Here is a 25,691-nt window from a genome sequence, read left to right on the forward strand (position 1 = left end):
GTTATAGTGTCTACAAACGATGGGATATTTTTCTTTATTTTATTACTAGTAAAGGCGGGGATCAGCGACTTATAGCAGGACTGTGATATTGCGGTGGATAAATCTGACAGATCGGAACACCTAAATGACACTTTTAACACTTTTTGGGGACCAGTGACACCAATACAGTGATCAGTATTAAAATATACACTGTCACTGTACTAATGACACTGGCTGGGAAGAAGTTAACATCAGGGGCGATCAAAGGATTAAATGTGTTCCTAACTAGGAATGATCGAACGGTTCGGGTCTGAAAAAGTTCAGAATTCGGCAACCAGAACCGACCAAAATGCAATGGGCCAGGAAATGGGCTTTAAAAGTCTGTGATTGGACCAGAACCATTAGTAAAAGCCAATTGAGGGGGGCAGGAGAATGCTAGGAATGTGATTGGAGTGACTAGGGGGTCCCTAGGCCAATCATTAGTGAATACGCCCCCCAGTATATAAGATAGCCCCCGCCAAATTCCTAGCATTTTAATACAGGGACATGGAAGAGAGTGGAAGCAGTTCTGTTACTTCTGCTTCAAAGTGTCATTTAACAATTGTTAGTGTAAGGAAAGGGATATCTAGTGTAGTTAGGGTGCTATTTTCCACTTTAGTTAGCTTCAATAATCTAGTTTCTGTAGGGAAAGTGTTAGGTGCCAGGTTGACCATAGTGTAGTGTAGGGTGAACTGACTCTTGACTGCTATGGCAGGGTGACCAAACCCTTCCATTTCAAAAAATCTCATTTTTTTTTTTTCAATAATTTTTTCAATAATTGGCTCTCTATCAAAAATGACAATTTTTAAGAACTTATTTTTTGTGTGATTAATAGTCTCTGGGGCATGACCCAGAACCCTAGGCACTCTTTAGGGGCATTTATTGGGTTTTAGGGCTTCAAAATGGGTTTTTTTGATTACCGAAGTTCGGGTCCCATTGATTTCAATGGGGTTCTGAAATCCGGGCCGAACTTTCTGAAAGTTCTGGTGTTCTGGTCGAACCGAACTTTTGAAAAGTTTGATCATCCCTATTCCTAACCAATGCTTGTGTACTGTGGGGGAGTTGCTTATACTAAGAGAAGGCATAGATCTGTGTCCCTGCTTTGCTGGAACACAGGATCAATGCCTTCCCCACTGACAGATCACCGTTCTGCCTGTGTGCATGCAGCCAGTAACATTACTGGCGCAATTGCTCCAAAGGAAGGGCCACCTGGGCCCTGTGACATGCATATTATGACATTATCATGCTTACTAGCATATTATGACATTATCTTACAGGGTACAAAAAAAAAAAAACGCCCAGTGGTTTACTACCACTTTTAAGGCAGAACATTCTTGTATAGATATAAAAAAAGTGATAAATACCTTCTCTTTTTTATAAGTGATCACATTCCCTCTGTTCTCAGCTGCATAAGAGCTGGGAGAGGAGAAGCAGCAGCACACTGAGCTTCACAGTCAATGGCTATGTGGGGGGGGGGGGGGGTCTGTGTCAGGCAAGTCTGATCATTGGAGAGCAGGCTAAATTCCCAGCATACCTAGAGACATGACCACAATGTGTTCTCCTGGTTAGTGTGGTCAGTTTTTAATAGAAAAGGATGGGTGAATCTGTCACTACCCGCAGCTGTCAGAATACCTGAACAGTGATTGTGGATAATTGGCTGCAGTCACTGTTTGGCCAACTTTTTCCATCTGACTCTTTCAATTTAGACTTCAGTTGCGTCTCCCGTGGCTCAAAAATTTGAGCCATGTCTGACCAGCTTCAAATTTTTCCAAAGATTCATAATTTTCTAACTTCACGACTGCTGAACCCTATTTGTCAACCTGTCAATATAACAGGTTAGGCCACTTTACTTGCTTGCTAAAATTTCTAAGTGTTTTTCAAGGTCACCATCCGGGAGGAACGTGGAAAGTGTAAAATCTATTGTGTTTCCACCATGAATTGAATACATAGTACACTGTAGACATGAAGACAGATGGACCGAGATCCTATGAAGTCTTAGATAGCTGTTTTTGACTATTGTAGATTTGGTATCGCCATAAGGAAGAGGATAATGGATGAGCTGTGCCTCCATATGGGGTGCTTGGAATGGACGGAGGAAGAGGCCAGTATGGATCTATTACAACAAAGAAGGTAATACTGTCGATAAACATTTTCTGAGTTGTGTACAGCAGGGGTATTCACATTTTCTAAACAAAGAACCAGTTTACTGGACCACTTTAGGTGGACCCTACTGTGGCCAGTGGTAATAGAAATGCCTTAGGCTTGGTAGTCAGTAGGAATAACAAAAATTGCATAACGCCTGCAGTCAGTAGGATGAGGAATAGTGCCCCATCATTGGTGTCAGTGGGGGGAAACCGGCCCTATCATTGGTATCTGTGGGAGGCATAATGCCCATCATTGGTATTATTTGGGGGGGTGGGGGGGAATAGAGCACCAACATTGGTATTAGTGGGAGGAAATGTGCCCCATCATTGGTATCAGTTGGAGGAATAGTTCTCCGTCACTGGTGTCAGTGAGAGGAATGGTGCCCCATGGGTGGTGTCAGTGGGAGGAACTGTGCCCCAACATTGGCATTAATGGGAGGATTAGTGCCCCATCATTGGTGTCAGTGGGAGGAATAGTGCCCCATCACTGGTGTCAGTGAGAGGAATGGTGCCCCATGGGTGGTGTCAGTGGGAGGAACTGTGCCCCAACATTGGCATTAATGGGAGGAATAGTGCTCCATCATTGGTGTCAGGGGAAGGAATAGTGCCCCATCATTGGTGTCAGTGGGAGGAATAGTGCCCCAACATTGGCATTAATGGGAGGAATAGTGCCCCATCATTGGTGTCAGTGGAAGGAATAGTGCCCCAACATTGGCATTAATGGGAGGAATAGTGCCCCATCATTGGTGTCAGTGGGAGGAATAGTGCCCCAACATTGGCATTAATGGGAGGAATAGTGCCCCATCATTGGTGTCAGTGGAAGGAATAGTGCTCTGTCATTGATATTAGTGGGAGGAATGCAACCCTATAATTGGTCTCAGTGGGAGAAATAGTGCCCCATCATTGGTGTCAGTGAGAGGAATAATACCCCATCTTTGGTGTTACTGGAAGGAATAATGTCAAATCGTTGGTGTCAGTGGGGGGAATAATATAATAAATGCAAAAAAAGGATCAAATCTTTTAAACTTTGCAAGCAGGGTGGTGTAATTTTGATCAAAGGAGAGCAGTGAATAATAGCTTAAAAAAGGCAACTGGACTTTTTTTTAAATTGCGGGAATTGTGGTTGTGGTGAATTAAGCTCCACTTTTTTCATCATTGTATATGATTGGTTGTGGTAATGTCCCCTTAAAGGGTAGGTATATAGAACCCTGCACTCAATAGATGCCTTCAGCTTTCCTGGGATCATTCATCATGAGTATTTCTTTGTTTTTTTTTTTGTTTTGTTTTTTAATTTAAACACAATTCTTTAAAATAATAATAATATTAATAAGCTGCTATTGCTGAATATTTCTGGTACTAATTGTGCATTTTTTCCAAATTGCATGAAAAAAAAAATAAACTAAATATGGAGATTATTTATTTTCACTTATAGATTTATAGGAAACACTTCAATAAAACAGCAATTAGAATGTGAAGCAATCTGTCTAAATATGTGTTTATCTTTGGGTTCCAGGATCCAGGAAATGCCCATTCTTCAGGCTGCAAAAGAAAACAATGTGGAACTTCTCAGGGAAATCTTAGCATCCGATAAATGCGACCCTTTTCAGAGAGGTTAGAGAAAAATGATATATATGGAAAGAAGTGCATATGCAATGGTATATATGATAATGCATATACAATGGTTGTATAATTACTAGGAGTGGTCAATTAGAATTTAGTTGTTGCATTTCTTGGGAACTCTTAAAGTGTTACTAAACCCACAACAGTAAAATCAGTCTGTATATGCAGTAAAGCATGCTTGTGGTCGGTTAATTAATGATGATTAGAACTGCGTATATGGTTAAGTCGGTGTGGTGTGCCGGAACCGACGTAGGGGGTAGGCCTGTAAATAAAAGAGGGCCCCCCAAGGGATAGTGTACCAAGGAAAAGGGTGAAGGTGGGTGGGATGAGAGCGTGAGATGCGGCAGGGGGGAGGGGAGGAGCAGCGTCTTAAAGGCACGCTAGCTCCTCCCACAAATACAGGCCTGCGGCCTATCACTTGTGGTCGGTTAATTAATGATGATTAGAACTGCGTATATGGTTAAGTCGGTGTGGTGTGCCGGAACCGACGTAGGGGGTAGGCCTGTAAATAAAAGAGGGCCCCCCGAGGGATAGTGTACCAAGGAAAAGGGTGAAGGTGGGTGGGGTGAGAGCGTGAGATGCGGCAGGCGGGGAGGGGAGGAGCAGCGTCTTAAAGGCACGCTAGCTCCTCCCACAAATACAGGCCTGCGGCTTATCACTTGTTATACTTACTGTGGAACCTAAGGGGCTCTGCTGTTCTGGGGCTCTGGGCTTCAGCAAAATGGCAGCCTCTGGCAAGAAGAAACAGGAGTAATACTAGAGGCAATTTACAGCACACAGTCATTTTGGTAGCATAATTAATATTGTGGAATGTACTGCATGTTCCTTGCAAAAGACATTTTCTTTTCATCAAGTTGGTATGGGTAAAGTTTTTTTTAAGCTGGCCATTGATGGGGCGAAATTTGGCCAGTCCAGCAGTTAAAACATATTTTTTGTGAAAAAAAAGACCTTTATTTTTTTATATTTATACTTTAGCAAACCCAATGCCACTCACTTAGGGTTAAGGGTTCTCTAAGGGTTTATTAGGAACACTTTTACAAGCCCTGTGTGCTCCTACAGATTCCCAAAGAATTCCCTTTTAAATATATACTCAATTTTACTCAATTTATACTGTTGTTTACTAATATTTTATCCCCTTGTACTGCAATTCACTTTGTCTGTTTTAGGGGCACTTGGAGAAACGGCTCTTCATATGGCAGCACTATATGACAACCTGGAAGCAGCTGAGATCCTACTAAATGAGGCTCCATATCTTTTGAACCTCCCCATGACCTCTGAGCTCTATCAAGGTCAGTATGCATGGCTATAGCTTCATCATAGGCAGAGTTTTGTGAGAAGTGAGGTTTAGATTGGGGAGAGGACATGATGCCAGCACTGATGTAGGTAGGGAGTGGAAGTATTGCACTATCTAGATTAATTTAGTAACCAGTTGCACAATAAAGACTTTTTTTCATTTGGTGCCCTCTTTGACCTATTACACTTGGATTACTTAGTTCAGGTGAATGTCATCTCCTGAGGGATCCCCGTTTTTGTGGTGAGCCACCAAATACAGGCCATTTGGTCTCAAGTAATGACTTTTTCCACCCTTTAGCCATAAGTATTTAAGCAATGATTAAGTGTTGCTGGCCACCGAAACACGCTGGATAATGTATGTGACCTTTGACCTTATAATAAAGAATTACCATTTGGTCTGGGGCTTGTATAATTTATGCTTTGAACTTTATAGTTTCCCACCAGTGGGGAACCTTATTTTACGTGAGACAGTCAGCTTATTGAATAGATATGGTTTCTCTACCCTTCCGAATAAAGTGGTATGGAAATCCCAGCACTTCCTAACGTCTTTTTTAGCAATGAAGAGCTTTTATAATTAGGGTTCCTAAAGAAACATAATGTATGGTATAGCTACCCACATGAAGAGCTTTTGTTGAAGATTTCTGTTTCCTCCCAACAGGACAGACAGCGCTGCATATCGCCACTGTCAACCAGAACATGAACTTGGTGAAGATGCTGATACAACGAGGAGCAGATGTGTCTTCTCCAAGGGCTACTGGCAGCTTCTTCGTTAGGAAACCAAAAGGCCTCTTCTATTTCGGTATTGCAATAATGTCATACAGATACTAACCAATAATCAGGAGCTGGCAGGTCCAGTCTAGGTTGCTGGTGAAATCTGGTACCAGCAAGCCGGAGGACACTACTTCTTTAAACTGCATCCAGCTTGAACATGTATTGTAAAGCGAAAATCCATGTTTTTCCCCCCAAAGTGTTTAGGAGTGTATAGTAGTGTGTAGACCAGCCTTTATTAGCTTTCTAACCCCAAATGAACCCTTAAAAAATGTTTCGGTTCTCAAGGAACCCCTGCTAAAATGAATTTATGGGGTGTCTGTGGGAAAAATGCCTTTTACTTTGATAGTCATCAGAATGCCCCATTATAGTGTTGGTTAGCATGCCCCCATTACAGACAATCATTGGTGCCCATGGCCCTGGTTCTACCAAGTGGCCTTGGGCCCGGCATAATGTAGGCACCAATGTACGTATAAAAAGGTTGATGCTCTCCGGTCCAGCCTATGTAGACCATAGAGTGAGGAGTGGCCTCAGCCTACATGTCTCCTCCAAACCATGACTCTGACTTGTTTCTCCCCACCCAATGTGGTTTAGTCATAGGGTCCCTATGGGACGAAACACGTCAGGAGTCATGGTTTGGCAGAGACGTGTAGGCTGAGGCTGCTCCTCACTCTATGGTCTACATGGTTTGGATGGGAGAGTGGGGATCATTCCTTAGATACATAGCTCTACCTTCTGAACTAATACACAGATACGCCAGCACATGCTGTCCTGAGTATCCAGAGAAGAGGTTCCTCTTTTGCTTTGAGCAGCACCATGAGCATTTACTAACTTGGCTGCATAATGCAGGCAGCACCAGATGGGAAGTAGGTGAGCTACAGCTCACAGAACCCCTAGCAATCTTTAGAGGAACCCTAGCATTCCACAGAACCCTTGTTGAGAATGGCTGTTTTAGAGGGTTTGTTGAGAGCATTGGAGATACCGGAATGTTTTATACATTGTCCATATCCTTTTTGCAAGTAATGGAAAAGATTCAAACATCCTTCTTGACAGTGAGTTTCTTAAGGTTTATAGCAAATGTTTTACTTTCTCTATTTGGCTCAAATTGATATGACCGGTTGATAAGACTCCCTTCGCTCTGCTGATACTTACCTTCTATATACTCCCCCACCCTTACATTTTTGCCTTCACATGCCCACTGATCTAAGATGTCATCTGTCTGAAACCACATGTATTGATAAGGGACTTCTTTTCCTCTTCAGGGGAACATATTTTAAGTTTTGCTGCTTGCGTGGGAAATGCTGACATTGTCAAACTACTGGTAGAGAACGGAGCAAACCTACGGGCTCAGGACTGCTGGGGTGAGTGAAATGACCGAGTCATGCCTTTGGATGATCATTAAAAAAAGAGAGAGATTTAAAGGGCAACTCTGGCCCAGTGGATAAATAATAAATAAGCAATAGTAATATTATCACCCAAAAGCTAATATACAGAAACACACAGACTATTGTGATCCATCCAACCTTGCTCTGCTATGTAAGTGAACCTGTGATAAGTCCTTTTAGGGTAAGGCAACAGGGTGGCTATATTACCTCCCTTTCTATTTGCACAGCCTTCCCTTTGTTTCGTCTTAAGTACTGAGTTGCCCCAGTCATAGCTTAGCCCCGGTTCACACCATAACCCGCATGTGAATCGCACAGGACCCGCACCGTACCACATTCCTGTGCAATTCACATGCGAGTCAGTGCGGTGGGATTTTAACACATTAATTTTGGATGGGCTCAAATTGCGCCACATCACACCAAAGAGGCACCAAAGGCACCTTTTTTGGAGCCACACCACAGTCGGTTTGCATGGTCATTTTGTATGATGCGATCTGGTGCATGCAAACCACACTGCATTTGTGATCCTTCTGGGGTGTCGTTAACTTTGTATTGACACCCGCAGCAGATCGCAAACACAGTGCGTTTGCAATGCGGTGCAGGAAACATGTAGGGATTTCTGCATTTCCCGCACCGCATATGTGTGAATCTAGGCATATACAGGGCTAAGAACTCTTCCTACCACCATGTGACAGCTCTGGGCCAATGGCTATATATATATATATATATATATATATATATATATATATATATATATATACATAATAATATATATTGTATATTCACAGAACATGCATGTTCATGCCACAACCATTCTGATAATTTCGAAAATGTGCAAATAGTGATGGGCCAAAGTACCTGGGTTCAGTCTCAACAGGGTTCAAAGAAAGTAGGGATAGACCGATTATCACAAGGCCGATATATCGGTGGCTGATATGCACTTTCCCTGATATATATCAGTATCGGCCCCAGAACTGGCCGATATTGCCAATATTTTTGTGATGTCATTCTGCCTTCTTAGGCCACCTCCCTCGCCTTGGACAGCCTCGTCTGAAGTCGGGACTAGTCTCGCGGGAGTGTATCACAGCCATACACCCACCCACAGCAGCCCAATGCCAGCCAGCCACCCACATCCACAGGCCCTGTACCAGCCAGCCAGCCACAGGCACTGTAGCAGCGAGCCAGCCACCCACAGGCCCTGTACCAGCCAGCCACCCACAGCCCCTGTGCCAGCCACCCACCCACCACAGGATGCCAGCCAGCCACCCACCACAGGGTTCCAGACAGCCAGCCACCAACAGACAGGGTGCCAGGCAGCCAGCCACCAACAGGCCCTGTACCAGCCAGCCACAGGCCCTGTACCAGCCAGCCACCCACAGCCCCTGTGCCAGCCACCTAGCTACCACAGGGTGCCAGCCAGCCACCCACCACAGGGTGCCAGCCAGCCACCCACCACAGGGTGCCAGACAGACAGCCACCCACAGGCCCTGTATCAGCCAGCCACAGGCACTGTACCAGCCAGCCGCCCACAGGCCCTGTACCAGCCAGCCACCCACAGCCCCTGTGCCAGCCACCTAGCTACCACAGGTTGTCAGCCAGCCAGCCACCCACCACAGGGTGCCAGCCATCCACCACAGGGTGCCAGCAAGCCAGCCACCCACCACAGGGTGCCAGACAGCCAGCCAGCTACCCACCCACCACAGGGTGCCAGCCAGCCAGCCAGCCACCCACCACAGGGTGCAAGCAAGCCATCCATTAAGCATTAAACAAAAATGAACATGTTCAGTACCAGATTTGTGTAAAAAAATAGTGGGAGGAATAGTGTCCAATCATCGGTATTAGTGGGAGGAATAGTGCCCCATCATTGGTATTATTGGGGGGAATAGTGCCCCATCATTGGTGTCAGTGAGAGGAATAGTGTCCCATCATCGGTATTAGTGGGAGGAATAGTATCCCATCATCGGTATTAGTGAGAGGAATAGTATCCCATCATCGGTATTAGTGAGAGGAATAGTGCCCCATCATTGGTATCAGTGGAAGGAATAGCGTCCCATCATTGGTATCAGTGGGAGGAATAGTGTCCCATCATTGGTATTAGTAGGAGGAATAGTGCCCCATCATTGGTATTAGTGGGAGGAATAGTGCCCCATCATTGGTATTATTGGGAGGAATAGTGTCCCATCATTGGTATTATTGGGAGGAATAGTGTCCCATCATTGGTATCAGTGGGAGGAATAGTGTCCCATCATTGGTATTAGTAGGAGGAAAAGTGCCCCATCATTGGTATTATTGGGAGGAATAGTGTCCCATCATTGGTATCAGTGGGAGGAATAGTGTCCCATCATTGGTATTAGTAGGAGGAATAGTGCCCCATCATTGGTATTAGTGGGAGGAATAGTGCCCCATCATTGGTATTATTGGGAGGAATAGTGTCCCATCATTGGTATTATTGGGAGGAATAGTGTCCCATCATTGGTATCAGTGGGAGGAATAGTGTCCCATCATTGGTATTAGTAGGAGGAAAAGTGCCCCATCATTGGTATTATTGGGAGGAATAGTGTCCCATCATTGGTATCAGTGGGAGGAATAGTGTCCCATCATTGGTATTAGTAGGAGGAATAGTGCCCCATCATTGGTATTATTGGGAGGAATAGTATCTCATCATTTGTATTCGTTAGAGAGATAGTTCCCTATTTGTATCAATAGGAGGGATAGTGGCCCATCATTGGTATCAACAGAAGGGATAGTGTCTGTCATTGGTATTAGTTGGAGGAATAGGAGGGATAGTGACCCATCGTTGATGTATTCAGTGGGACAAATAGTCCCTTGTAGCAGTGGGCACAATAGTGCCTCAAAAGACAATCAAAGGGCCGCAGTTTGGCGGCCACTGATTTATATGAAAAACATCCAACAACAGGCGTTAGGTCAATTTTAAACATTAAATATATGAGCCCTTAAAACAGTTATTTGATTACCATACAACTTCATGTGGACAGAAGATGTAAATCCTCCTTACCTTGTCACTTTCAATCTGTTTATTACAGGGAACACTGTGCTGCACATTCTAACCCTGCAGCACAATAAGACGCTCTCCTGTCAGATATACAATCTCATCATGTCTTTTGACACAAAGCAGAAAGGCCCTAATTTGGACCAAATCTTGAACAATGAAGGCCTGACACCATTCAAGATGGCCGCAGCTGAAGGCAACGTTACTGTGAGCACTTTTTACAAACCATTTTTATAGAAACATAGTGTTTTTTTTTTTTCATTTTGTTCATTTATTTATATTTATTTATATATTTATTATATTTATATTTATTTATATATTTATATTTATTTATATATTTATATTTATTATATTTATTTATATATGTATATTTATTATATTTATTTATATATTTATATTTATTATATTTATTTATATATGTATATTTATTATATTTATTTAAAAAAAAAAAATGCTTTGAAAAGGTTTGCAGGTGGTTTTCCGGCACTTTCTCACACGTTTACCTGTCTAAAACTCAAAAGCTCAAGCTCACATTTATTTAAAGGTAACACAGATCAATACCAGAATACTGTTAAAGGGGACATACAGTCTTTTTAAAGTTCCTTTATACAGCGCCTTGAAAAAGTATTCATACCCCTTGAAATTTTCCACATGTTGTCATGTTACGACAAAAACGTAAATGTATTTTATTGGGATTGTATGTGATAGACCAACACAAAGTGGCATATAATAGTGAAGTAGAAGGAAAATAATAAATGGTTTTCTTTTTTTTTTTTTTATTAAATCTTTTTCCTTTTCATAACATAAAATATCTGAAGAACAAAACAAAAAGAATAAAAAAATATATAAAAATATGAAACAACAGAATTGATGCAACCAAATACCTAGGACAAACACTCCAAGGCATTGTAAATAAATGGTTTTCGATTTGTTTTACAAATAAATACGTGAAAAGTGTGGCGTGCATTTGTATTCACCCCCCTTTACTCTGATACCCCTAACTAAAATCTAGTGGAACCAATTGCCTTCAGAAGTCACCCAATTAGTAAATAGAGTCCACCTGTGTGTAATTTATTCTCAGTACAAATATAGCTGTTCTGTGAAGTCCTCAGAGGTTTGTTAGAGAACCTTAGTGAACAAACAGCATCATGAAGGCCAAGGAACACACCAGACAGGTCAGGTGTAAAGTTGTGGAGAAGTTTAAAGCAGGGTTAGGTTATAAAAAAATATCCCAAGCTTTGAACATCTCACAGAGCACTGTTCAATCCATCATCCGAAAATGGAAAGAGTATGGCACAACTGCAAACCTACCAAGACATGGCCGTCCACCTAAACTGACAGGCCGGGCAAGGAGAGCATTAATCAGAGTGATAGGAATCTGCAACAAAGTTTGTGAAAATCCCTGCGATGTACATAGATAACACAGAATGTAGTATTTTTCTTTTTACTCGTTAAGTAATTTATTAAATCAATTTTAAATAAAAAGACTTTGTTTATCTGCTTTTCTCTAGATGTTTCAGCATCTTCTAAAAAAAAGAGTCCGAACTGTGAAGTCGATGGGCCCGAACACTTACACGCTCTACGACCTCACTGAGATCGACTCCTGGGGGTCCTCATGTTCAGTCCTTCACCTGCTGGTGACATCTAAGAAGGCAGAGGTACATATGGATTATATTTGACTTCCAATGAGTAATCACAATGGAAGGAACCAATAGAACGTTTGTTGTGGATAGAATGGGCAAGAGTTTAAACCATGGGTGTCCAACCTTTTGGCTTCTCTGGGCCACATTGAGTGTAGAGAAATTTTCCCGGGCCGCATATAAAATATATACTATAGTTAAAGTATATAAGTAATAAAATGCCGTCGCGCCCTTCCCGCGCTGCGCGCCCCCCAGCATGAATTTAACACAACTAGAGGATGATCCCTTCCGAGGCAGCCTCTGCCTACAGTTAGTTGGAAGCCGCTGTGGCCTTGCCCCCGACCCGAATTCCTTCTTCCCCATCAAAAAAAAAAAATTGTCAGGGGGCAGTGGGCCGCATTGCCTGGGGCTCTGGGCCGCATGCGGCCCCCGGCCGCAGGTTGGACATGCCTGGTTTAAACCTTTATTTGTCTTTTTTTTTTTATTGCTGCATCCGACCATGATATTAAAATCCAGATTTAGGCTCAATTCACACCTGATTCCGCCCGCAATTTCAAATTGCTGATAAACGTGGGATGCGTTTGCGATGCCATTACTTCTAATAGCACCCCAATTGTGCCACGACTTTGCTGCGATTGTCGCACAGTACATAGCGCTGCAATCGCAGCAAATCGGAACGTGCGATGATGTCACCGAAAAGAAGCCCATGTTCCTTTTTGAGGGACAAGCGTTGCTCGTTGTGATTGCAGCGCAATTTACGGCACTACAATCATGGCACGATTGGGGTGCTATTAAGAAGTAATGGCAACGCAAATGCATCCTGCGTTTTGCAGCGATTTGAAATTGAGGGCGGAATCGTGGCGTTTCTGCCCGCGATCAGGTGTGATTGGAGCCTCATTTTTTTCCAAAGACAAACGCTTTACAATTCACCCTCCTTTATTAGGGCTGGAGTATAACAAAAAATAGATGAAAAATTCTCTGATATACATTGTTGTAATACATGATTCTAAAAACTAAGGAACAAGATCAAATACTATTAAAGTGGTCATAAAGACTAAAGTTTTTTTTTTACCTTAATGCATTCTCTAGATTCGGGTAAAAAAATATTTTATGTGCAGCTCCCCCCACCCCCCTTATACTTTCCTGAGCCTTATCTTGACCCAGTGCTGTGCCTGAGAGCAGTGGCCCTTCTTTATCTCTCCACCCACTGGGCTCAGTGAGTGCAGTGGGAGCCATTGGCTCCTGCTGCTGTCAATCAAATCCAGTGACCAGAGAGCAGGGGGCGTGGCCTGGCTTGTGATCGCGCCTGCACATGTTCCACCATAGGAAGCATGTTTCTATGGTGGCACATAGAGAAAAGCAGCCCAGAGCACTGGCGGGGGACCCCAGAAGAGGAGGTTCAAGGCGGCTCCATGCAAAACCATTACACAGACCAAGTAAGTATAACATGTTTGTTATTTATAAATAAAAAAACAATTGGAGTCACTTTAAGTGCCGGTTCACACTAACGCGGCACGACTTCGGGGGCGACCTGTGAAGTCGCGTGCACCCCGACTTCGGTGCGACTTGCACGGACTTCATATAATGGAAGTCTATGCAAGTCTCTCCGATGTCGCCCAAAAGAAGTACAGGAACCTTTTTCTAAGTCGGAGCAACTTGAGTCGCTCCTATTAGAACGGTTCCTGTAGCACAGAATGGACCGCGACTTGTCAGGCTGACAAGTCGCGGTAGTGTGAATGGACATTAAAAGAGAAGTATGGGAATATTTTTTAAATTATACTTCTCTAGGTGGATGCAGCATCGGTCCCCTGCCTGCTCTAAGGCTGAGAACCGAGCAATCAAACACTGGTTCTCCGAACCCTGAGCAGAGAGCTGGTGACTCCCAGTCACCGACTTTCTGCTCTGCCCCCTCCTCGCTCACTGGAGCGCTGAGCTGTGGAGGGGTGGGAGTGTTTGGCTCAGGCTCTCAAGCAGCTCGCTGAGGTGCTGAGCCGGGCGCCAGTCCAGGCATGTAGGCAGATCCCCACCATATGGTCGTGGTCTTTTCCGAGCCTGGACCGGCTCTGTGACGTCAGCCGACAGCGGGCTTCAGCCCACTGTCTGCTAAAATTGCGTTACATGATTGCACAACAAAACTTTGGAGTGTTTGGCTCAGGCTCTCAAGCGGCTCGCTGAGGTGCTGAGCCGGGCGCCAGTCCAGGCATGTAGGCAGATCCCCACCATATGGTCGTGGTCTTTTCCGAGCCTGGACCGGCTCTGTGACGTCAGCCGACAGCGGGCTTCAGCCCACTGTCTGCTAAAATTGCGTTACATGATTGCACAACGATCTGCACTCCTGTGATCTATAGGAGAAGTACTACAAAAACAAAACAAAATGGAAGGCGCACGCACCTAGTGCATTACCAAAGATATTTATTGGATGATAAAATCAATAAAAAGTGGGTACTCACAAAGTATCAACTATCAATAAGCCATAAAACCACACAATTTTAGCAGTAGGGACACGTAACGTATCACATCAAGGGGTACAAGCTGATGTATTTTCGGGGTGCACCCTCTTCCTCAGAGCTAAGCTACCTTAGCTTAGCTCTGAGGAAGTGGGTGCGCTCCCAAAACTTTGGTTGTACTTCTCCTTTAACCACTTTCCCACTGCTCACTGTGCTGCTACTGCGGCACAGTGGCTTGTTATCATCTGGCGACGTAGACCTATGTCACCAGACATTACCCTCTCTCGGCGGCGCGCGCGCGCCGCCGGAGGCTCACTCCCGCTGTATTCAGTCACAGCGGGAGTCGAGCCAGGGGAGGAGAGGCGGTGATCACCGCCGCTCTTCCCCGATCGTCGGGGATCGAGTGTGGAGATCCGCCCGCTTGTGTAAACAAAGCGGGCGGATCTCCTAAGTGACAGGCAGTGACAGATTGCAGGATTCAGCATAGCTGAATACATTAACCCCTTGATCACCAATAAAAGTTAACCCCTTCCCTGCCAGTGTCATTTTTACAGTAACAGTGCATATGTATAGCACTGATTTTTGTAGTAATGTCACTGGTACCCCCAAAAGTGTCAAAGATGTCATTCAGGGGTCCAATCTGTCCGCCGCAATGTCGCAGTCCCAAAAAAAAATCGCATATCGCCGCCATTACTCGTTAAAAAAAAAAACAATAAAAATGACATAAATTTCCCGTAATTAGTAGCTGCGATAACTTTTGCGCAAACCAATCAAAATACGCTTATTGCGATTTTTTTACCAAAAATATGTAGCAGAAAACAAATTGGCCTAAAATATTAAAACATTTTGATTTTTACATTTTTTTGAGGGGTAATTTCATATAAAAAAATGTGAAAAATATTGTTATTTTTTTAAAATTGTCGAATTTTTTGTTTATAGCGCAAAAAGTAAAAATCGCACAGGTGATCAAATACCACCAAAAGAAATCTCTATTTGTGGGGGAAAAAAGGACGTCAATTTAATTTGGGTACAGTGTCGCATGACCGCGCAATTGTCCATTAAATTAAAGCAGTGCCGAATCGCAAAATATGGCCTGGTCAGGAATGGGGTAAAATCTTCCGGTCTTAAAGCGGTTAAAAAAGCGCTCATTGAGAATTTTTTTGTCAAAGACATGTAGCTAAATACATTTTGGCCTAAATATATGACAAAAATTGAATATATTGGATACTTTTTAACTGTCAAAGTAGAAAAACACTGTTATTTTTTCAAAATTGTCGCTTTTGTTTATTAATATCACAAAAAATAAAAATTGCAGAGATGATCAAATACCACCATAAGAAAGCTCTGTTTGTGGGAAAAAAAGGACGTAAATTTCGTTTGGGTACGGTGTTGCATGACCGCGCAATTGTCAGTTAAAGTCGCACAGTGCCGAATCGCAAAAAGTGGCCTGGACGTAAGACAGCAAAATCCTCCGGTGGTAAAGTGGTTAAAAGCATGGTAGAAAAAAAAAAAAAGATATTATGCTGGAAATAATATTGGTATAAAAATGCGAATCGTAGGAGGATATAAAACCTATAATGATATTAACAACTTATACTCAAAATAATATTGGTAACATAGAAATTGAGAATGATATTGGCAAAATTGATAATGAAAGTTAATAATAATAATAATAAATTATGTATATAATACATGTATAATAATGTAAAAAGATATACAATATATGTATGAAAACAAATTATAATACACTGTTCAAAAAAATGAAAGGAACACTTTGAAAACACATCAGATCTCAATGGGGAAAAATATCATGCTGGATATCTATACTGGTATGGACTGGGTAATGTGTTAGGAATGAAAGGATGCCACATTGTTTCATGGAAATAAAAATTCTCAACCTACAGGGGTCTGAATTAAAAGCCCCCCCCCCCTCCTCGAAAATCAAAGTAAAAATATGGCAGCAGGCTACTCTATTTTGCTGAAATTTCATTGCACCAACTCAAAATGGTTGTCAGTATTTTGTATGCATGCCTGACAACGATGGGGCATTCTCCTAATGAGAGGACGGATGGTGTCCTGGGGTATTTCCTCCCAGATCTGAACCATGGTATCACTGAGCTCCTGAACAGACTGAGGTGCAACCTGGCAGCGTCGGATGTACTTAGAACACCTCTGGGACATTATGTTTATTGGATTTAGGTCAGACGAGCGTGGGGGCCATTTGATGGTATCAATTCCTTCATTCTCCAGGAACTGGGTGCAATCTCTCACCACATGAGGCCGGGCATTATCGGTCCCCTAGGAGGAACCCAGGACCCACTGCACCAGTGTAGGGTCTGACAATGGGTCCAAGGATTTCATCCCAATACCTAATGGCAGCCAGGGTGCCATTGTCTAGCCTGTAGAGGTCTGTGCCTCCCTCCATGGATATGCCACCCCAGACCATCACTGATCCACCACAAAACCGGTCATGCTGAACCATGTTACAGGCAGCATAATGCTCTCCATGGCTTCTCCAGACCCTTTCACATCTGTCACATGTGTTCAGGGTGAACCTGCTCTCATCTGTGAAAAGCACAGGGTGCCAGTGGTGGATCTGCCAAGTCTGGTGTTAAATGGCAAATGCTAATCGAGCTCCACGGTGCTAGGCTGTGATCACAGGGCATCGGAACCCCAGGCCACCCTCATGAAGTCTTTTTCTGATTGTTTGGTCAGAGACATTCACACCAGTGGCCTGCTGGAAGTCAGTATGATTACAGCAGGCCCTGCCACTGGAACTGGCTTAACACTCTGGTGCTTGGGGCGTCTTTCGCAATGAATGGCCTTAAGTCTTGGCATACACTGTGGTCAGTGACGCAAAGTATTGAGGCCAGAGATGGCCAGGTGCACTTTATTTTTTCCAAATCACTTTATATTAATACTAATCCCAGGAGCCTGCAGTCACTATAGCTGGACTCCCCAGGATCCTGCAGTCACTATATTTGGTCTCCCCAGGAGCCTGCAGTCACTATATCTGGTCTCCCCAGGAGCCTGCAGTCACTATATCTGGTCTCCCCAGGAGGCTGCATTCTCTATATCTGGTCTCCCAAGGAGCCTGCAGTCACTATATCTGGTCTCCCCAGGAGCCTGCAGTCACTATATCTGGTCTCCCAAGGAGCCTGCAGTTACTATATCTGGTCTCCCAAGGAGCCTGCAGTCACTATATCTGGTCTCCCCAGGAGCCTGCAGTCACTATATCTGGTCTCCCCAGGAGCCTGCAGTCACTATATCTGGTCTCCCCAGGAGGCTGCATTCTCTATATCTGGTCTCCCAAGGAGCCTGCAGTCACTATATCTGGTCTCCCCAGGAGCCTGCAGTCACTATATCTGGTCTCCCAAGGAGCCTGCAGTCACTATATCTGGTCTCCCCAGGAGCCTGCATTCTCTATATCTGGTCTCCCCAGGAGCCTGCATTCACTATATCTGGTATCCCCAGGAGCCTGCAGTCACTATATCTGGTCTCCCCAGGAGCCTGCAGTCACTATATCTGGTCTCCCCAGGAGCCTGCAGTCACTATATCTGGTCTCCCCAGGAGCCTGCAGTCACTATATCTGGTCTCCCACAGTACACAGAACAAGGAAATGCAATTATTTTAGTAAATGTAAACGGCTATACTGCAGTATATAGCAGTCTTGTGACTTCTATCAGTGTCCGTCTGAGCACTAGTTAAAGCTTGTAGGAGGAGTTTTCGATCGCCTCCGACTGTCCTATGAGGCTGCAAGACCCCTGACCCTCTGTCTGGACAGTGCTGGTTGGCCCTGTGCTGATCACATGCACCCCCCCCCCCCCAAAAAAAAAAAAAAAACACTCTCTAATAATACAATCTATTTGGCTCCAATGGTTTCCCCATCCCTACCACACCACAGCCCCACCTATTTACAACATGTCGCTCCTTGAAAAAAAGCTTAATTCCCTCAATCCCCCTCTCAGGTGTTTTGTGCTCCCTCGTCTGGTGGCATTTATTGGTGACCTCCTGCAGACCCCTACGCCGGTCCTGCTACCCGAGGCGGGGGATGATGGTACCTTCTGGCTCTGGAGGATGCTATGAATCTTTTATTTGCTCCTTGGTTCCTTGCTGATCTCATTCTTATGGTAAAATGTAACGCACTATCATTTGAATATTATTGATCTGTTTTGTTGATATACTGTGAATTAAACCATAATGTGTTCTTTTTAGATATCATAGTCCCCTTGAGGAAGACCTTTTACAGGTCGAAACGCGTCGGTGCTTTTTCGCTCCCCCACCTCTCCATGATTTGGGGTTGATGCTGCTATGATTATGTAATGAGACTGCATGGGATACATGTTTATATCACTGTGTAACCGGAGCTCATAATTTACATTTCCCCATTATGGGGTGTTTTAATATATGCATCACTTTTTTTGTTATATTATTGATACATCAATAAAGTATATTTTTATAGAATTTTTCATGTCTTTACTATTACCATTGCTGCCTAAAAACCCTTTGGGGGTAGAAACCTATGGTATCATTTGTTTCCAACTATCTCCATATGTACCTAAATGACATAATAGCATCCTACAGGGTAAAATTACTGTTTTACAACAGCCCTGGGGTGAGATTGTGTTGCAGGGAAACAAAAGGGAAGAATGCTGGGTGGGGCTAATGTTTAACTCTATAATAAATGTTTTAATAAGTGAAAATTGTGATCAAAATGGTATAAAAGATGATTAAAAACGCATGAATAAATAAAATGGCCATTCAGATAGGGTAAAATGAACTTTATGTAAATAATTGTATATTTTTAATATTGTGTGTCATAGTGCCCCTTTTAAGACTGGTAACCCAAATTACTTCCCACAGGTGCGGAGAATTGTGGATATTTCCCCCGTGAAAGAGCTGCTGAGTGAGAAATGGCAGAGATTTGGGCGGCCATATTTTTGGTCCCTTGCAGCGGTCTATGTGCTGTACATGATTTGCGTGTCTTTGTGTTGTGCTAACCGACCCCTCCAGCCTCTGAAGAACCTCTCAACCAACCCTCGAGACATTACCATTATGGGACGGGTGGATCTCCAGGTAGAACCTACCAATACGTAAAGATTTTAGCTTAGTTTTAGCTGTTTAAAGAGGTTGTATAGGGGCTTTGCATGATTTTTCATAATTTATTCATTATGGTCAGACTAAAAAAAAAAAAAAAAATTAAATATATATATATATACACACACACACACACAGTATCTCACAAAAGTGAGTTCAACCCTCACATTTTCTTAAATATTTTATTATATCTTTTCATGTGACACTTTGCTACAATGTAAAGTAGTGAGTGTACAGCTTGTATAGCAGTGTAAATTTGCTGTCCCCTCAAAATAACTCAACACACAGCCATTAATGTCTAAACTACTGGCAAAAAAAGTGAGTACACCCCTAAGTGGAAATGTCCAAATTGGGCCCAAAGGGTCAATATTCTGTGGCCACCATTATTTTCCAGCACTGCCTTAACCCTCTTGGGCATGGAGTTCACCAGAGCTTCACAGGTTGCCATTGGAGTCCTCTTCCACTCCTCCATGATGACATCACAGAGCTGGTAGATGTTAGAGACCTTGCACTCCTCCAGCTTCCATTTGAGGATGCCCACAGATGCTCAATAGGGTTTAGGTCTGGAGACATGCTTGGCCAGTCCATCACCTTTATCCTCAGCTTCTTTAGCAAGGCAGTGGTTGTCTTGGAGGTGTGTTTGGGGTCGTTATCATGTTGGAAAACTGCCCTGTGGCCCAGTCTCTGAAGGAAGGGAATCATGCTCTGCTTCAGTATGTCACAGTACATGTTGGCATTCATGGTTCTCTCAATGAACTGTAGCTCCCCAGTGCTGGCAGCACTCATGCAGCCCCAGACCATGACACCCCCACCACCATGCTTGACTGTAGATAAGACACTCTTGTCTTTGTACTCCTCTCACCTGGTTGCCGCCAAACACGCTTGACACCATCTGAACCAAATACGTTTTTCTTGGTCTCATCAGACCACAGGAGATGATTCCAGTAATCCATGTCCTTAGTCTTCTTGTCTTCATCAAACTGTTTGCGGGCTTTCCTGTGCATCACCTTTAGAAGAGGCTTCCTTCTGGGATGACAGCCATGCAGACCAATTTGATGCAGTGTGCGGCGTATGGTCTGAGCACTGACAGGCTGACCCCCCACCCCTTCAACCTCTGCAGCAATGCTGCCAGCACTCATACGTCTATTTCCCAAAGAAAGTATGGTCTTGGCCACCGGGCTGCAACTCAGTTTCAGGGTCTTGCCAATCTTCTTATAGCCTAGCCATAGGCCATCTTTATGTAGAGCAACAGTTATTTTTTTAAGATCCTCAAAGAGTTCTTTGTCATGAGGTGCCAGGTTGAATTTCCAGTGACCAGTATGAGAGAGTGAGAGCGATAACACCAAATTTGACACACCTGCTCCCCAGACCTTGTAACACTAATGAGTCACATGACACCGGGGAGGGAAAATGGCTAATTGGGCCCAATTTGGACATTTTCATTTAGGGGTGTACTCACTTTTGTTGCCAGCGGTTTAGACATTAATGGCTGTGTGTTATTTTGAGGGGACAGCAAATTTACACTGTTATACAAGTTGTACATTCACTACTTTACATTGTAGCAAAGTGTAATTTATTCAGTGTTGTCACATGAAAAGATATAATAAAATATTTACAAAAATGTGAGGGGTGTACTCACTTTTGTGAGATACTGTATATATATATATACTATATTGCCAAAAGTATTGGGACGCCTGCCTTTACACGCACATGAACTTTCATGGCATCCAAGTCAGTAGGGTTCAATATTGAGTTGGCCCACCCTTTGCAGCTATAACAGCTTCAACTCTTCTGGGAAGGCTGTCCACAAGGTTTAGAAGTGTGTCTATGGGAATGTTTGACCATTCTTCCAGAAGCACATTAGTGAGGTTAGGCAATGATGTTGGATGAGAAGGCCTGGCTGGCAGTCTCTGCTCTAATTCATCCCAAAGGTGTTCTATCAGGTTAAGGTCAGGAGTCTCAGGACTCTGTGCAGGCCAGTCAAGTTCCTCCACTCCAAACTCGCTCATCCATGTCTTTATGGACCTTGCTTTGTGCACTGGTTCAAATAATTTGGTGGAGGGGGGATTATGGTGTGGGTTGGTTTTTCCAGGGTTGGGGCTTGGCCCCTTAGTTCCAGTGAAGGGAACTCTTAAGGCGTCAGCATACCAAGACATTTTGGACAATTTCATGCTCCCAACATTGTGAGAACAGTTTGGGGATGGCCCCTTCCTGTTCCAACATAACTGCGCACCAGTGCACAAAGCAAGGTCCATAAAGAAATGGATGAGCGAGTTTGGAGTGGAGGATCTTGACTGGCCTACACAGAGTCCTGACCTCAACCCGATAGAACACCTTTGGGAGGAATTAGAGCGGAGACTGCGAGCCAGGTCTTTTCCTCCAACATCAGTACCTGACCTCACAAATGCACTTCTGGAAGAATGGTCAAACATTCCCATAGACACACTCCTAAACCTTGTGGACAGCCTTCCCAGAAGAGTTGAAGCTGTTATAGCTGCAAAGGGAGGGACAACTTTTTTTGAACCCTATGGACTATTACTGTTCATGTGTGTGTAAAGGCAGGTGTCCCAATACTTTTGGTAATATAGTATATATATATGTGTATGTAAGTTTGTGTGTGTATGTGTATATATATATATATATATATATATACACCCCCATATAAATATAAATATATATATATATATATATATATATATATATATATATATATATATATATATATATATATATATATATATATATATACTGTATATATATACTGTATATATATATGTATATACACACACACACCACAATATTTTTTTTTTAGTTAGGGAAATTGCAAGCTAATATACATTCTCATTTTTAGCAGGTGGTGGGTTAGTCTTCTGTTCCCATTTTCCCATACCTCCTTGAGTAAAAAGCTTGTTGTTTATAGAGCTCAATTGCTCAAGTGGCAATTTACACATGTGATTAAATCAAAACAATTCATGCTTCTCTCCCTCCTCAATCTGCTAAAAGTATATTTCATTTGTGTCTATGTCTCGGACTAGTTGCAGTATTGTCTTTTTGGACCCAGAATATATTTAGGAAAATGTTATCACCTTTAACCAGTGCTATTTACTGAGCTATCATTCCAGGACTCGTATAACACGCCGGGGGATGAGATGCGACTAGTGGGAGAGATTATCTCAGTTGTTGGAGCGCTGGCGATGTTACTTGTAGAGGTAATCATACATAAGATGACCTGCATTGGGAATGCACAGCATAGCCATTAATAAGCTCAAAATACAAAATAGACTGGCTCAGTGGAAAAAAATTGACACAATAGCAACAATTAAACAAAAATTTGTGGGTGGAGTAAGGAAGGTTTAGAGCCCCTGGCAGATGTTTTCTAAAAACCTAAGGCTCCGGTAAGAAGGTGTGCCCTAACTTCCCGTCCTGCTGACCAATGATATAACAATAGCCATGGCAGCCCATGCAGGTGTTATGGGGCCAGGGGTGGAAGGGGCCCCTCCCTTACATGTAAAAATCAGCAATTTTTTGCTAGAAAATTACTTAGAACTCCTAAACATTATATATTTTCCGAAAGCAGAAGCCCTAGAGAATAAAATGGTTGTTGTTGCATTTTATTATTTTGCATGATATTTGTGCATCCATTTTTTAGCCACTTCCCCTGGGTTGAGGTCATATGACGTCCTGGACTTTGAGTGGAGATATCTGGATGAGGGGTGCATCTACAGGCATCGTCCAGATATCTTTTTTTTCATCCGGCGATTCCCTGCAATGTAAAAGCTATCATAGCGGATGTTTAGCCACTTGATTGCTTTTACAGGTGGCGGGAGGGGATGTCTCCACCCCACCCACCACCCTCTGATGCTTCTCTGTGCTCACCAGTGTGATTGGGGAACCAAGGATTCAATCAGTTTGCCATAGAGCTGACCTTGGACCAGATGTTCTCCGGCCATCTCTATGACCCTGGAGGCTGGAAACGATGTCATGACAAGTTTAGAGTTACACAGGAGGTCTTGGGCTACACCTATTGCTCGCACTTGTTCACGTTGATACCTGACATATGTGGTGCAATCATCATTTACATATGTGTGCGGGTCCTACATATGCGTTCACCTTTGAGCGTGAGCACTGGGTGGGCACTTTCATTTTTTTAATAATTATTGTTTTATTATTTATTTTATTTTTCACTTTTTTTACGTTTTGATTGACCCTTTAATTTTTTATTTTTATCAACTTTAATGCTATCACAAGGGATGAACAGCATCTTAATGGCACCCCAAACACGATGCGATTCTAGAGGCGCAAATCGTGATAAGGTTGTCGACCAAAAAAGAGCAGGAGCTTATTTTGGGTGAAAACTGCGCATAGGGCACCCCATTGAGGTGAATAGGCTGTCCTATACGCGGCACGCAAAAATGAGTGTAAATCACGCATTCAGAATTGCAAGCAGGAATGCTCATTCCCGCAACGCAATATCTGAACGGGGCCTTACTAAGCTGGGTGCTAGGATGTGGGCAGCTGGTACACAGCGCCATTGGCTGTTTTGGTGCTTGCAGCCACCTGCCTCATAACAACCATCAATGTTGTACAGCCCAACTGCCTCCTAGCAACCGATGATGCTGTATAGCCCAGCCGCCAGTGTCCTGGCAACCAATGAAGCACCTTTGGTTGTTAGGATGCTGGTGGCCAGGCCACAGAATCATTAGCAACCATGCCAGCATCCTCGCAACCAAATAGAGAGGGGCAGAAAAATAGGTTGGCATCCACAATGCTATGGGGCCCTATGATCTGTAGTTCCGCCCCCTACTGGTGACGTTTTAGGAGACAGGGAAAGCCTCCATAGTGTTTACAGACCTAATAGATCAGATAAGGTTGGCACAATCAATATGATTTCTGTATTCTACAAAGAATGGTACACCTCATTAATGGAAGGTGCTGTCATGTTGTTGATGTTCCACAGATCCCGGTCTTAATGAGCACACCAATTATCTCCTTACTCCAAGACAACGTTTCCGGAGGTCTTTTTCACTTTATCCTGTAAGTGGAGTTCAGTTGAAGCTGTACTGCTTTTATTTTTAACTTGTTATCATCAGGGCCAGGGTTTTTTTTCAGCGGGAACGTGTGGGAACGTGGGGGAACACAGTTCCGGCACCTTCAGCACTGAATGTATATAATGGCAAGGGGTGCTGGGGTGTGTTGGAGGTTCTATTGATGCTGGCAGGAATTTCTTTTTTGTGTGGGGGTCTATTACTGCTGGGGGGATCAATTGTTGAGGGAGGGGTCGAATGTTGCTGGCTGCTGAGAAATCTGTTGTTGTTACTGGGGGTCTATATTGCTGCAGGAGTGGACCTATTGTTTCTGTGGGGTTCTATTGTTGCTGAGGTGGGGGTCTATTTTTACTGGGGGGGAATCTATTGTTGCTGGGGTAGGTATAATGATGCTGGGGGGGGGGGTCTATTGTTGCTGGAGTATGTCTAATGTTGCTGGGGGATCTATTGTCGCTGGAGTGGGGGTCTATTGGTTTTGGGGGATCTATTGTTGCTGGGGTAGGTCTAATGTTGCTGCGGGAATCTATTGTTGCTGGGGTGGGTCTTTTGCTGTTGGGGAAATTATTGTTGCTAGGTTGCTGGGGTGGGGGGGGGGTCTATTGTTACTGGGGGGATCTATTGTTGCTGGGTTAGGTCTTATGTTGCTGGGGGACCTATTGTTGCTAGGGGGATTTATTGTTGCTGGGGTGGTGGTCTATTGTTTCTGGGGGGATCTATTGTTGCTGGGGTAGGTCTAATGTTGCTGGGGGGGGTCTATTGTTGCTGGGGGGTACAAGCAGATTAAACCTCAGTTTTACTATATTGCTGTTTTTATTTTAGTAAGTTAGTGGGGGTGGGGAGGTGACACCTCTGCATTCCATAACTATACCAGATAAAGTGGTGTCACCTTCCTGCCTATAGAGTAAGGTTTAGGTATATAAATCACAAATATCTTGGCAGTTAAAAGAAAACTCCAGAGATGTAAAGTATGCAAAGACTTTAACTTTTAAAATGCCGACCCACTATACATTGCAGATGGTTGCAGGGAGGTTGCAGTGCGGCCCCATTTACTTGAATGGCCATTTCAAAAACTGGGAACACTTTTTGAAAAATAAAAAGTGCATTTTATATACAACTATATAGATCAGACCAAAATGAGGAGCAAAGAGGGACTGTGCTTCAAATCAGGGATAGTCCCTCGAAATCAGGGACAGTTGGGAGCTATGCATGTGCGCCCCCTACCTGCAA

General features: G+C 43.6%; 1 protein-coding gene across 1 annotated transcript in view; it reads left to right on the plus strand.

The window, feature by feature from the left end:
• The first annotated feature begins 2,044 nt into the window (after positions 1-2,044).
• The window catches only part of LOC309563656 (transient receptor potential cation channel subfamily V member 6-like), a 62,758-nt gene continuing 39,111 nt past the window's right edge, over positions 2,045-25,691 (plus strand). Inside the window, exons 1-10 of the mRNA XM_082268230.1 lie at positions 2,045-2,148; positions 3,676-3,773; positions 4,949-5,071; positions 5,734-5,874; positions 7,106-7,204; positions 10,270-10,442; positions 11,747-11,893; positions 19,186-19,398; positions 22,542-22,628; positions 24,377-24,453. Coding sequence (XP_082124356.1) covers positions 2,069-2,148; positions 3,676-3,773; positions 4,949-5,071; positions 5,734-5,874; positions 7,106-7,204; positions 10,270-10,442; positions 11,747-11,893; positions 19,186-19,398; positions 22,542-22,628; positions 24,377-24,453 — 1,238 coding nt within the window. The 5' untranslated portion in view covers positions 2,045-2,068. The remainder of the gene's footprint in view (positions 2,149-3,675; positions 3,774-4,948; positions 5,072-5,733; positions 5,875-7,105; positions 7,205-10,269; positions 10,443-11,746; positions 11,894-19,185; positions 19,399-22,541; positions 22,629-24,376; positions 24,454-25,691) is intronic.

Source organism: Pelophylax lessonae (assembly GCF_965119305.1).
Source record: "Pelophylax lessonae genome assembly, chromosome: 9".
In the NCBI taxonomy this organism is placed as follows: Eukaryota; Metazoa; Chordata; class Amphibia; order Anura; family Ranidae; genus Pelophylax; species Pelophylax lessonae.